Raw genomic sequence first — 15,290 nt, forward strand, 5'->3', positions numbered from 1 at the left:
TTTTTTTTTTTTTTTTTGCGGAACTGGGGGTTGAACTCAGACCCTTGCACTTGCCAGGGAAGCGCTTATTCCACTGAGCCATCTCCCCGGCCCCTGGAGAGCCATCTTAATTAACCTCTGATTTAAACTATGGGTGTAGGAGATTATAGAGTAAGCCATAAGAATGAGAGTTTTGATCGTAATGATCAGGGAAGAAAACATGGAGGCCCTTAAACCCTTTTACTTGTTAAACTATTGTTTTGGTAAACTTGTAAACTTGCAGCATGCAGATCTGGTTGAGTGATTCACACACTGAATTTATGACCTTGTGGAGTGTTGTGTTATAGACCATCAGTAGAAGGGAGAAGAATCTTGAGCAACTGGAATGGGAACATAGAAAGATTCCAACAGGGCTGAAGACTTTGACCTGTAAATTTATCTGAGCTTTGTTGCCATTAAAATGAGCCCTGGAGAGGTTGAAGAGAGGGTAGGGGAATGGGAAAAGTTGTACCATGTGCAGATACAATTTCTCCATGATGAATGTATCATGTATATCTAAAATGTACCTATAAAGTCTAATTAAAAAAATAAACACCCTACTTCCCACTTGTGAAGTCAGACTCTCCTTGCTGAAGGACCTGTAATGACCCCAGAAACACTTCTTGCAATGGATTGTAAATTTTCAAGACTCTCCTCTCTGTCTATCTCTGTCTTTCTGTCTCTGTCTCTGTCTGTCTGTCTCTCTCTGCCCCATGAGGCATTATTATACCAGACAAAATGAGGACATCTGTAATATATATCAATACAAACCTGAAAATATATATGGCTGTAGATTTTGAGGACATAGAATAAGGTGGAAGAATACAGTGAGGGATTAGGTTGGATTTGTTGATATGAGTGCACTAAACAGTGATGCTAGACATGTTGTTAGCTTGCTTGCGTGAGTGGCTGAAATCTAGACACAAAGTTAGCCTACCCTAAAGTTAAAATGCCTGAACTTTCTGACATATTTTGGACTGGATAGCTGTTTTATTTGGAGATGTACTGTGTCTTGCTTCAAGAGCAACTTTGAGTACTGGGCAAATATGGCAGTTTGTACACACCAGTCAGACAGGCAGAAACATCTCCAAACACTGCCCAGTGCTCCCAAGTAAGAATCCCTATGGTCAATGGAGGCATACAAAGGCATATATGGCAACATCTTGTTACAGATTTGTCATGTAAGTCCTTCTCACAGAAATCCCTATGTTCCTTGAGAGGTTTCATGAGGCATTCACAAGCCAAAATTTTGACAATTTATTGATGAGGGACACTGTAGTCGCTGAGAGTTCTGCAGTGACTCTTAGCAGACCAGGAATGAAAGAGGGAAATTAGGACACCAACATGGATACTTGAGCCAAGCATGATGGCACACGCCTATAATCTCAGCATTTGGGAGGCTGAGGAGGGTGGATCACTATGAGATGGAAGCCAGCCTGGACTACATAATGAGTTCAAGACCAGCCTGGACTACATATTGAGAGTGTTTCCAAACAACAACATAAAAACCAAAAATCCATAAAACACAAATAAATGTTGGTAATATATAAAAGTCCCCTAAAATATTTAGACCTTAAAGTTAAAATAGGGAAGTCTCCAAGAAGCCTCAAATGAAACCTATGATGTGAGAACTGAAATTTAATAGCTCACAAAGGCAGAGAACTAAACACACAGAGTTTATTTATGGAACTGAAGAGTGGACCCAAGGCCTGGAACATACTAAACACTGTACCACCATAGTGTGTATATATCCCCACTCCATTCATATTTAAAGATTTGAAATAGGATGTTGCTAAATTGCCCAACATGATCTCAAATGCTCCTCCCGCCTCAGGCTCCTCAGTAGCTGAGATTATAGGTGTGCATCATCTCACACTTTGCAAAAAGTTTAATGTTGAATGTGACTGGAGTCACAGTCAGCAGAGCCATCCACATTATGTATAGTGAACTACTTACTCAACACTACAAAGAGCAGCTCTCTTTCATTGGTTGTGAAGAAACACGTAATTCCTGGTTTGTACAAACACCTTTCAACCAACCTAAAAACTATGGTCAATGAGAAGGCCAGATAGGAGAATCAAAAAGAAACCATTATGGGCAGCTCTTATTTTGAAAACAAAGAAATTATTGTAATATACAAGAAATCTGACTGAACAAGGCTTAAGTCTTAACGTATAAGTGACATTTTCCGCTGTGGGAGGCAAAACATTATGCTTTAACCAGCGATCAAAAAAGTCTTTTTTTAAAGAGAAAAAGTAAAAACAACAATGAAAGAGTTTCAAAACAGACTAGTAGGAGAGTAACAGTAATTAATATATTGTGTGTTGTTATCTTCAAAGTAGTTATTCAGAGTATAAGATATAGGAGTGAAATCTTGTCCAAACAATATTAGTACAAAACTTTCTTTTCAATGAAAAGAAACCAGCTGTTTAACTATCTTACGTATAAATTTTTTCTTTTTCATCTTCCTTTTTCTTCCCCTATAAGTTTGTCTTTCCGTTTGAACAGTTTCTTCCCAATTCACATTATCTATTGTACATTTTATACCTTATTTACTTGTTCAGTTTCTCACACTGAGATAATACGATGTTTACACATGTGGGTTTGATTTGTTTCACTTATGAGTATGGTCTTGAGTTGCATTTATTTACCTACAAAAACCTCCAGTTTAACTTTCTTTATGACTGAGTAATATTCTTCCACTGATGGGCATTTGGTCGGTTTCCAAGGTTTAGCTATGATAAATTGTGCTGCTATAAACATGGGTGCACATATATTGCTGTGGTATGATGGTTTTAATTCTTATGGGAAGATACCCAGAAGGGGGAAATCTGGGTAGAATGAGACCTGTAATCCTAGTTTCTAAAGGAATCTCCACACTGATTTCCACAGCGTTTGCATAAGTACACACTCCCACCAGCAGTGGAGAACGGTTCCTTTTTCCTCACATCACCGCCAGTATTTGTTATAGGTTGATTTTTTGAGGATAGCCATTCTTCCTGGGGTGAGATGGACTCTGTATTGTTTTAATTTGCATCTCTCAAATGACCGATGAAGCTAAACATTTTTTTCATGTATTTATATGCCATTTGCTTTTCTTCATTCGAGAATTGTGTATTCATCTCAGATGCCTATTTTTGGACTGGGCCTTTAAATTTGAGAGGGTTTGTTTTCAATTCTTTATATGTTATAGGTATAAGTCTTCTGTCTGAGGGATAATTGGCTATAAGTTTTTCCCACTCTGTCAGTTGTCATGCAAAAGACAAGGTAAAAATCCCATCTACTAAAAATTTTTTTAAAAAGATGCCATTCGTTGGTTTTTTGTAATATTTCCTTTGCAGCATGGATTTTGTTCATGAAGTCTCCACCTACACCTGTGTCTTTGAGATTTCTATTTTCTCTTTCAGTAAATTTAGTTTTTCTGTTTCTGTTGTTCATTTTGACTTTAGCTTAGTGTATGGTGATAGGCACGAGGTCTGCAGCATGTGGAAAGCCAGCTTTTCTGGCACATTTATTAGAGAGACTATTTTTCTTCTAGTGAACATGTTTGGCTCCTTTGTCAAAGGTAAAGTGGCCCAGTGTTTTGGGGTTGGGACCACATCTTCTATTGTCAGGCCTGTCCTCCCCCCATCATGCTGATTTTATTACAGTGGCTTTATAATAGTTTCAAGTCTGAGATTGTGATGTTCCCTGACTTGCCATTGTTGCCCCAAATTGCTTTCGCTATTCTAGTTCTTTATATTCAAGTGGCATCCACTTAAATATAAAGGCTTCGAGTTTATCATTCTTTACAGCTGAGTAATACTCCATACATCTTTTTCATCCATTCCGCAGGTGACAGGCATCTTGGTTGTTTCTAGTTCCAAATGAACTTTAGGAATGTTTTCTCTAGATCTGTGAAGTATGCTAATGGTATTTTGATTGGAATTGTAATAGATCTGCGTAGCAGTTTGAGAAATAGCGCCATTTTCATTATGTGGGTTTTTCCTATCCCTGAGCAGGGATATCTATTTTCTTTTTTTAAAATGAATTTTATTGAGAAACAAATAGCAATGAGACAGCTTCAAAACTGATTAGTAAGACAGTTTCAATAGTTAATACATTGCATATTGTTGTCTTCGTAGTGGTTATTCATAGTATAAGATGCAGACATGATATCCTGTCCAAACACTATTAGTACAAATCTTTCTTCTCATTGAATTAAGAGAAAGTAGCTATATATCTATCCTATTTTGTACATACAGATACAAAATGGTCCTTCATTTGTATTCCCTTTTTTTGTTTAGTCAGAGATGGGTATCCCACTGCCATTTAAATATTGTAGGTGCATGAATTGAGCAAAATAGAAGCAAATAAATATATGAAAAAATGCTCCACATCACTAGCCATGCATGAAATGCAAATTAAAGCAACACTGAGATACCATCTCACCCCAGAAAGAATAGCTATCATAAAGAAATCAACCAACAACATATGTTGGAGAGGCTGTGGGAAAAAAGGAACCCTTCTCCACTGCTAGTGGGAATGTAGACAGGTGCATCCATTATGGAAATCAGTGTGGAGACTCCTTTAAAAACTAGGACTGGAAATTCCATTCAAACCAGCTATCATCCTACTGGGAATTTTCCCAGAGGAATGAAAACATCATATGATAGTGATATATGTGCACCTATGTTTATAGCAGCACAATTTGTGATAGCCAAATCTTGGAAACAACAAAGATGCCTGTCACCTGAGGAGTGGATGAAAAAGAGTGGTATTTTTATACAGTGGAGTATTACCCAGCTATAAAGAATGATAAACTCGAAGCCTTTATATCTAAGTGGATGCCACTTCAAGATATACTCATAAGTGAAATAAACCAGACTCACCTGTGTAAATATTGTATAGTCTCCCTAGTGTAAGAACTCAAAAGAAGATATAAATAGAAAGGTATAACACAATATCTATTTTCTTATATTCTCTTTGATCTCCTTTCTTAGGGCACTGTAATTTTCACTGTACAGATCTTTTATATTCTTTGCTAGATTGACTCCTAAGTATTTCATTTTTAAAGATGCTATTGTAAAGGTTGTGCTTTCCTTAACTTCTGAGTTTGTTGCTTGTGTACAGGCATGCTGTTCATTTTGAGTGTTGGCTTTGTATCCCACTACACTAATAAATTTGGATATTAAATTTACAACTTTTTTTTTTTTTTTTTTTTTTTTGTGGGACCAGAGATTGAACTCAAGCTCTTGCACTTGCCAGGGAAGTGCTTATTCTACTGAGTCATCTCCCCAGCTCAAATTTACAAGTCTTTTGGTGGAGTGTCTCAGGTCTTTTATGTAGAGTATCATATCATCTGCAAATAATGATAATTTGACTTCTTCCTTTCCTATCTTTATTCCTTTTCTTCCTCTTGTCTAATTGCTCTAGCCAATGTTTCCAGAACTACATTAAATAGGAATGGTGATATTAGACATCCTTGTCTTGTTCCTAATTTTAGAGTGAAAGCTTTCAGTTTTTAACTATTTAATATGGTATTGGCTGTTGGTTTCTTATAGATGGCTTTTTTTTAATAGATGGCATATATATATATATATATATATATATATATATATATATATATATATATATATAATTTTTTTTCTTTGCTGGGGATTGAACTCAGGCCCTTGCGCTTGCCATAGAAGCACTTATTCTACTGAGCCATCTCCCCAGCCCAAGATGGCTTTTATAACATTGAAGTAAAGACTATTTCAAATTTCTCCTGGGCTTTTCTGAATGGGTGTTGACTTCATTAAATGCTTTTTCTGTATCTACAGAGATGATTTTTGTCTTTGGTTTTGTTAATAGGGTATAGTACAATTATTGATTTGCATATGTTGAACTATCCCTGCATTCCTGGGGTGAATCCTACTGGGTCATGGTGTATGATCTTATTGATGATTTGCTGCTGTTTGTATCTTATTTAGGATTTTTGCATTTATATTCATTAGGGAGATTGATCTGTACTTTCCTTTTTTTGTTTGAGCTCTCCTCTGGTTTTGGAATCAGGGTAATATTTGCCTCCAGGAATGATTTAAATGTACTGCTTTCCGTTTAATTTCCTGAAAGTTTCAGCACTAGCTATATTACTTGTCTAAATTTCTTGTAGAATTGAACAGTGAATCCATCAGTGCCTGGGCTTTACTTTGTTGGTAAAGTTTTTTTGTTGTTGTTGGGTTTTTTTGGGCAGAACCGGGGATTGAACTCAGGCCCTTGCGCTTGCCAGGGAAGCGCTTATTCCACTGAGCCATCTCCCTGGCCCCAGTAAAGTTTTAATTACACTTTCTTTCTTTTTTGGCAGAACCAGGGATTGAACTCAGACCCTTGCACTTGCCAGGCAATTAATTAATTTTCAATTTAATTTGTTATCAGGTTATTTAGAATTTTTGCATTTTCTTCATATATTTTTGGAAATTCAAGTGTGTCTAGGAATCTGTTCATTTCTTGTTTTTTCCATCTTAGTAGAATAGAGATTTTCATAGCAGGTATTGATGATCTCCTGGACTTCTCTGGGATTCATTATGATTTCCCTCCTTTCATTCCTAATTGATTTTTCCCCCTTTTTGATGCAGTTGGCTAATACTTTATCAAATTTATTTTTTCAAACAACCAACCTCCTAATTTTTAAAAAATTGAGCTTATTTTTGTCCTTATTTTGACAAAACATCATATTCATTTTCTTCTACAAAGATGATCTGTTCATTTAGTGCATATGTGGTACCTATTTTTAGGAAGTCTCACTGCATACTAGTTCCTATGATCAGACAGTAACCATTCCCAGAGGCTTTCTCTGCTTACTGTCTTTGCCAGGTATTTACCTTTTTTCTTTTTCTGCTGGAGTTTTTCATAAGCAACACATATAATATGGTTTCTTAAGATGATAATGATGCAGAAGAGAATGTTTTAAGATTCATTTATTTTAGTCTTTATTGCATTAATTTCTGCTCTTATCTCTATAATTTCCTTCCTTGTATGAGCTTTGGGTTTGATTTGTTCTTTTTCTAGAAGTTTGAGGCTCAACATTTTTCTTTGAGCTTGTTGTTTTCCTGATATGACTTCATTGCTATAAATTTCCCCTGTAGGACTGCTTTCAATGTACCCTGTAAATTTTCGTATGTTGTATCAGCATTATCATTTATTTGTATATATTGCTTAATTTCCTGTGACCCATTGGTTGCTGAGAATGATGCATAATTTCCATGTTTATCTAGTTTTTGTGATTTCCTTTGTTGTTGATTTCCCATTTTATTGTACCACAGACAGTATGCATGGGATGACTTCAATTCCTCTACATTTACTTAAACATGTTTTGTAGCTAATACGTGGTCTATTTTGGACAATGTCCTATGTGCAGCTGAGAATATATATTCTGATGTTTTGCCCTGGAACACCCTGTAGACATCAATCAAGTCCATTTGTTCACAGGTTTGGTTGAATTCTAATATGTCTTCGTTGATTTTTTTCATCTAATGGATCTATTTGTGAGAATGTCCCCCACTACAATTATATTAGCATTTACTTGGTTTTTCATGTGTTAATATTTGTTTTACGTAGTTGGGTGGTCCTGTGTTTAGCACATAACTACTTATTGCTATCTCTCTTCTTCCCTTAAACAGTGTAGTGACCTTGTCTATTTTGGTCATTTTGGGCTTAAAGTTTGCACTGTCTGCAAATAAAATAGCTACACCTGCTTTTTTCTGGATTCCTGTGGCATTGAGAATCATTTTCCATCCTTTGACTTTTAGTGTACTAACTTCTTTTTGGGTTAAATGTAGTTTTGTTTTGTAGTGGGGATCGAACCCAGGACCTTGCTCTTCCCAGGCAGGTGCTTATGCTGCTGATCTACCTCCCTGGCCTATGTTTGTTGAATGTAGCGTATTATTGGATCTTGCTTCTTGATCCTTTCTTTAATTTTTTTTTCTTTCTTTTCATGGATTGGTGAGTTTAGACCACTTATGTTGATGCTTGTAACTGATACATATTGACTTATCTTTTTCAAGTTGTTTTCCTGCTAAGAAAGTTCTTCATAAAGGCCCAAAATATAAATTTCTCAATTTTGTGGGTTACACTGCAACAACGTCACTGTAGCAAAAAAGCAGCCAGAAACATAAACTAAGCAATACAATATGATAAGAAAGTTTTAACTGCACTTGGCTGGATTTGCCAATCCCTGGCTTAACCCGGCAAAATACAAATTATCTTGAGAGCTGAACTACTCTGATATCTACTTAGAACAACAAAACATTAAGAGCCCAGGATCTGTAGATCTAACACAACTTGGGGTACCACAGCCTGACTGACATACTTAGCATGTAAATGTGCAATTCAGGAAATTATGGAAACCTATCTTTTCCATTGCATACATGCTTCACTAAAACCCTTAACAAAGTTTTAAGTATCACTGAGATTCCCAAAAAATAAATGGTCTTCAATCCCACTTAACAGTACGTTTCCATGACTAGACTCCACTGGAATCTTGCTGTCTTTTCCCCATGTACTTTTCATTCAAATCCTTATTATATTGTATTTCCAGAACTTACAGATATTCAGGGTTTGCTCTGCATCTCTGTAACATTTTCTACTGTTTTTTTTTTTCCTCACAGTCCAAGTCTCTTGGCCAGATAGCACTAGATTCACTAGTTCTACCAACCAAGTCCAGCACTTGATGTGCCACTGCCCTAGGCTATCGATTTAGCTAATGCAGAAACCTAACAAGAACTAGGAGGTATCAATTCATTGTACTGGAGTTATACTAAAACCATGTAGGCTGCATAAACCTATGTCTAAGATAATTTAAATGTATTAGTTAAAAATATATATTTTTATTCACCGATATATTTCAACTATACAATTTCTTTTATAACTGATTTCAAGTTCTACTAATTTTGGCTTATATGCACATGATCCCTTAACTATAAGAAATATTTTCAGTAGTTTTTCAAATTATACTCTGTACTTGTATTATTATTGTAAAAATTCAGTATTTCATGAGTTAAAGTAGAAACAATTCCTCCATTCTCCTTGCTACTGTTCACATAAAGGTGAATAACTGGATGCACTAACCACTAAGAGTTAAGGTATGTAATGACCCTAAACTACATTATTCTTTGTATTATAATTTCTTGATAACTTTAATGTGTTTATTTCTGCAGGAGTAGGTAAAATGTTGGATTCCTACTGAAGTATCAGGCAGTATCCATAAATGTGCAAGTTTTTACATGTTAACATTTTAAATTTAAAAATTTTCTTGAATACTTTATTTCCACATTCATAAAACACAGCATCACTAATGTGCTTGTTATTTATTTCTTCAAGTTTCCTAATCATAAGTTCCTACTCTATTAAAAGGGATAAACATTCTCTATCAGTGGTGAACACACAGCATGTGTGCCTCAAGGGGCTGTTTGTTATCACTGAAAACTCTAAATGGTTCACCGTGTTTTATATGCTGACCAACAGCTCTTCCAGGTGTCTTTTTTCCTACTTGCACTAATACGAGAATGTGAGTGGTTCATAAACCAATACTTTGTATGTTTGATAAAATTTGTCCAGTTCTAATGATTTTTGTCCTTTTTCCTTAAGGTAGGGAAGGTTGAATGTGGCAGAAAGAACTTGACTCAAAAAATCAACTGCAAATAGCTTCAGCTAAGGTTTTGGTAAAACCAGTGCTAAAGCTCTTGGAACACAATCATGTCTAGTCCTGGATGAAAATGTGGGAAAAAAATGATCAATTTTGAGTTGGGCATTGTGGCACACACACATAATCTCAGCATTGGGGACTCTGGGGTAGGAGGATCACTGCAAGTTCAAGACCAACCTGGGCCACACAGTGAGTACAAAAGTCACCCTAAATTACATAGTGAAATCCTATCTCAAAAAACAAACAAAAAACCAATTTAATATTTACTATAAAATGTTTGTCATTAGTAACTTTTTCTGACAAACTTCTACATTAATAGTACCGAAATATGACAGTGTAATAGGCAGACTTTTTTGTTTGTTTGAGACAGGGTCTTGCTATGTAGTTCAGATTGACCTCAAACTCCCAGCAATCCTCCTACCTCAGCTTCCCTAGTGCTGAGATTATAGGTGTGAGCCCCCATGTCCAGCTCGTTGTAGTGTCCTGTTATTATAATATTAGCAACATTCATTTTCAGTATATCCTGTCACAAGAGAAATCGAGGGTAAAATTAACAGAATACTAAAGTTCAACAAGAACTTTATGAGACAATTTGATAAGACTGGGGAGGACTAGTGCTAATCGAAGCAGGGCAATGCCATAATACTTAGCTGTCTGATTTAACTTCATTACTTTCAAGATTTCTATTCTAAATACCAACTCAAAGTACCATGGAGGAAATTTCAAAACAATTTTCAACCATCATACTTTCTCACTAATGTAACAATACTGTACACCTTTAAGCTACCTTGTAATACTGATTATGGAGATTTAGCAATTTCTGCCTTTATGGAATTAAAGTTTTAGTGAACACTACTGAGTATTATTTACTGTGGAGTTGTGAAATGTGGTTAAGTAATTTGTAATTTGTTGCCAGATTTGCCAGCAGGAAAGCTCTTCATGTGATCCCCTGTCTTCAACAGTCCTTAATTCACCTCATTTATTCTCTAAGGGCAAAAGTTCTTTTTGTTTATTCTCTAAGGGAAAGAGTTCTTTTTGCTGTATGCTTTGAGCCTCAGTGGCATGAATAACTACAGATAAGAAAGTGAAACAAGTTTTCTTCTGAAATGTGAAAAAACTCATGACAGGTCTTCAAAAAGTTTATAGAAATTTCTGTGTGAATTCTCTGTTCTTACCGTCATTTTTATAGGACTTATGACCAACATGAGTTCTGTGATGAATTGTAAGATTTGATCGCCAACTGAAGCTCTTACTACATAACTCACATGTGTAAGGTTTCTCCCCTGTGTGAACTCTCTGATGAGACTGTAGCTGTGAGGACCGACTGAAGACTTTACCACACACATCACATTTATATGGCTTCTCTCCAGTGTGGACACTCTGGTGAAGCTGAAGACTTGAAGCCTGACTGAAGTACTTACCACACTCCCCACACTTGTATGGTTTTTCTCCAGTGTGGACTCTCTGATGCATGTCAAGATTCAAGCTCCACTTGAAGCCCTTCCCACACTCCTCACATTTGTACGGCTTTTCCCCTGTATGGACTTTTTGATGGGCTTGAAGGTGTGAGCTCCGACCAAAGCTTTTCCCACATACTTCACATTTAAATGGTTTTTCTCCACTGTGGACTCTCTGATGGGCCAAAAGATTTGAGGCCTGTCTGAAGACTTTCCCACATTCCTCACAATTATATGGTTTCTCTCCTGTGTGAATCCTACAATGAATTTTAAGGTCTGCTCTCCGACTGAATCCCTTTCCACATTCTTCGCATTTATATGGCTTCTCTCCAGTATGAATTAGTTGGTGAATCTGAAGTCGTGAGCTCTGATTGAAGCCCTGCCCACACTCCTCACACTTAAAAGGTTTCTCTACACTGTGGGCTTTCTGATGGATTTGAAGATATGAACTCTGACTGAACCCCTTCCCACATATTCCACATTTATAGGGCTTCTCCCCTGTGTGGACGACTAGATGAACTTGATAATGGGAGTTCCTCCTGAAGCTCTTCCCACACTCTTCACATTTATATGGTTTCTCTCCAGTATGGACTCTCAGATGGGCTTGAAGATTTGAACTCAGAGTAAAGCCTTTACCACATACAGTACAGATGTATGATTTCTCTCCAGTGTGGACTCCTTGATGGGCTTGAAGACTTGAAGGCCGACTAAAGCCTTTACCACATTCCTCACACTTATAGGGTTTTTCTCCTGTGTGGACCCTCTGATGAATGTAAAGATTTGAGCTACAAATGAAACACTTCCCACATTCCTCACATTTGTATGGTTTCTCTCCTGTATGTACTCTCTGATGGGACTGAAGGTGTGAATTCCGACTAAAGCTCTTACCACATGCATTACACTTGAATGGCTTCTCTCCAGTATGGACTTTCTGATGGCCCTGAAGATGAGAGGCCTGACTGAAGGCCCTCCCACACACCTCACAACTATAAGGCTTCTCTCCTGTGTGGACTTTACAATGAACATTAAGGGCTGATCTATGACTGAAATCTTTCCCACACTGCTCACATTTGTATGGTTTCACTATTGTGTGACCTTTCTGACGGGTCTGTAGATTTGAGCTCTGACTTGATTCCTTACCACACTCAAGTTTTTCTCCCAGATCAGCCCTTTGATGAACACAAAGAACTGAGCTATCTTGGGAGCCTTTTCGACATTCAATACATATCTGACACTTCTTTCCAGGATGTAATTGCTGTTGAGGATCAAAGCTGGAGAGATCAGTGAAGGCTTCTGCACATCCCTTATACCAGTAAGGCTTTTGTCCTGGGTGAATCATCCTATGCTCATAAAGTGTTGAACTCTGTATGTTATCTTTCCCATAATCATTGGTGTGATAAGATTTTTCACTTCTGGGTATTCCATGATCTTCGTGATGATTTGAAATCCAGCTGATGTGGTCAACACCGTGTTTACATTGACACGGTTTATGTTTCATAGAAATTTGCTGATGTCTGTTCTGATAATTCTGTGATTCAGTCAAAGAAGTGTTCCCCCATGAATCCTGGGTTTTGAAAGTTGAAAATTCTGGATCTCCACTATCACTGAGAAGATCTGTTTCATGATTTTCTAGACAGTTCTCATCCTCAGAAATTTGAATACATAGTCCTAGCCCAACATGGCAAATAGGATCTCCTTGTGTGTAGAACTGAGTATTATTTATCATGGAGTTGTGAAATGTGGTTAAGTCAGTTGTAATTTGTTGCCAAATTTGCCAGCAGGAAAGCTCTTCATGGGATCCTCTGTCTTGAACAGTCTTTAATTCACTTTGTTTATTCTCTAAGGGCAAAGAATTTAGAGATAGACAAGTGAAAGTTTTATTCAAAGATTAATACTTAGGACATGGCAGGAGACATTAATGAACTTCAGGATGACTTAGGTTATCTTTTTTACCATATATGAAGTTGTCTTATACTCTGGTAGAAACCAAGAGGTTAAAAAAACAAAAACAAAAACAAACAAGAAGTGATCCAAGGGCCAGTCAGATAGGTCAGCAGACTAAAGCACCTGCTTTGGCAGAGCACAGCGGCCAGGGTTCAATTCCTGGCTTGCTGTGCCGGTCTCACTCCCGGGACGCACTGAGACGGCAATTCAGACTGGGCGTGGTGGTACACGCCTGTAATCCCAGCGCTTGGGAGGCTGAAAACAGAATCACTACGAGTCCGATCTACATAGTGAGACCCTGTGCATCCAGTCCTAAATTCATTTAAAAAAAGCGATCCAGTAAATTCCCATTATTATTAATGAAATCCATTTAAAAACACAATTACTGACATATTACCTAAATCTTTTAAAATTATTATTCCTTACAAAACAAAGTATCAGTAAAGATAAAAATTTTATGGGGCCCAGAGCTTCATAACCACTGCCCAGAACAGTGTCCAGCAGTTAGAAGGTACTCAATGCATGCATAGGTGAATTCCAGTTTGAGGTCTAGGATTCCTTAATACCATAAGCCTAAGTTTAAGTTTGAGCTAATTCATATGTAAAAGAGCTTTTTGAAGTAACACATTTGAAACAAAAACTAGAAAGTGCAACTTTGCTGAGAAAGCAAAAAGTTATATCTTCTTCCTGAGGCAGTGACACAACAAATAGGTCCATGCCTAGCAGAAAATTATGTGGGGAAAAGTAGCTGGGGTGAATCATGAAGACTGGTATACTGGATCCTCCTGAAGCCTTTTTTTTTTTTTTTTTTTTTTTAAATTTCAGTGCTGAGCACTGAATTTAAGATTCAAGGTCTCGTGCACGCTAGACAAGAGTTCTACCACAAGCTACATCAGCCTCTTTCAGAGGCCTTTCTATTGTCTCTTTTGCACCATTCTACTTCCCCAAGAATGAGTCCAAATTCAAAAACAATTGTGAGATAGGAAGAAAATGTTCAACTAGGAAGAGGAACTAGAGAGGAAGGGAGGGGGGAAAGGAAGGATAAAGGAAAACCAAAAAGGAGGAAAAAATGGAGACAGAGCTTTTGTAAATAGGGAGGGGAAGAGGGGTTGAAGGGAAGGTAGGGGGATGTGGGAGAAAAAAAGAACCAAGATATGTCACGCACAGGTACAAATTCCCCATGGTGAGTGTGATCATTATATATACCTCAAATGAACCAATAAAATTTTTATTTATTTGTGTGTGGGGGGGGGCAGCTCAGCCCACCAGGGGGCAGGGCTGGCTGGCATGTGGTACTGGGGGATTGAACTGTGGTCCCTGTGCTTTACTAAGCTTGTTCTAAGTAGGTGCTTTAGGCCACTGAGCCATCTCACCAGCCCCTCAAATGAACCAATAAACTCCTTTGTTTTTCCTTTTGGTTTTTTTGAGACAAGGTCTCACTATGTAGTGCAGGCTGGCCTCACACTCTCAGCAATCTTCTGCCTTAGTGTCCCATGTGCTAGGATTACAACTATGTGCCACCATGCCCAGCTTGTACCAATAAACTTCATTAATTAAAAGTAATTCAGACAAAAAGTTGCTATTTCTTTGACAGCATAAAATTTAAGCATATACTGCAAATTTACTTTGCCTTTAACAATCTATTTTTAAATAAGATTGTTTTCCAGATTAATAAAAGAAGTCTATTAGTGAACTACGAAATAGGCTTAAAACTCATAATATTTATAAAAAATAGATTAAAAGGAAAGACTCAACATAAGGAGTCATGGTGTCATTACATGAAATGCCTTTTGAAGTCTTATGCATCTGTATATATGTAGTTGGTTTGTAGAAGTAACAATGAAAGATCTGGGGCTGGGGAGATAGCTCAGCGGTCTAAGCACCTGCCTGACAGGCACAAGGATCCGGGCTTACTCCCTGGTACTACATGCCCTGTCAGCCGCAGGTGCTGAGCCGCCACTAAAACCAGGTGTGGTGGCACACGCCTATAATCCCAGCACTGGGGAGGCTGACACACGAGGATCACTACAAGTCTGATGTAGTGAGGCCCTATACCAAATAATAAATAAAAGATTTAAAAAAAAAAAAAGCAGCTTTAAAAAAAATGAAAGGGGGCTAGGGAGATGGCTCAGTAGAAAAAATGCTTTGCTGGCAAGCATAAGGGCCTGAGTTGAATCCCCAGTGCTGCAAAAAAAAAAAAAAAA

At 37.4% G+C, this 15,290-nt stretch overlaps 1 protein-coding gene across 1 annotated transcript in view; it reads right to left on the bottom strand.

Moving 5' to 3' along the window:
• Nucleotides 1–9,887: 9,887 nt before the first annotated feature.
• Znf226 (zinc finger protein 226) overlaps nt 9,888–15,290 on the bottom strand; it is a 38,141-nt gene continuing 32,738 nt past the window's right edge. Inside the window, exon 10 of the mRNA XM_004644328.2 lies at nt 9,888–12,981. Within this exon, the coding sequence (XP_004644385.2) occupies nt 10,826–12,981 (2,156 nt within the window). The 3' untranslated portion in view covers nt 9,888–10,825. The remainder of the gene's footprint in view (nt 12,982–15,290) is intronic.

The sequence above is a fragment of the Octodon degus genome, unplaced genomic scaffold (genome assembly GCF_000260255.1).
Source record: "Octodon degus isolate 3935 unplaced genomic scaffold, OctDeg1.0 scaffold00197, whole genome shotgun sequence".
NCBI lineage: Eukaryota > Metazoa > Chordata > Mammalia > Rodentia > Octodontidae > Octodon > Octodon degus.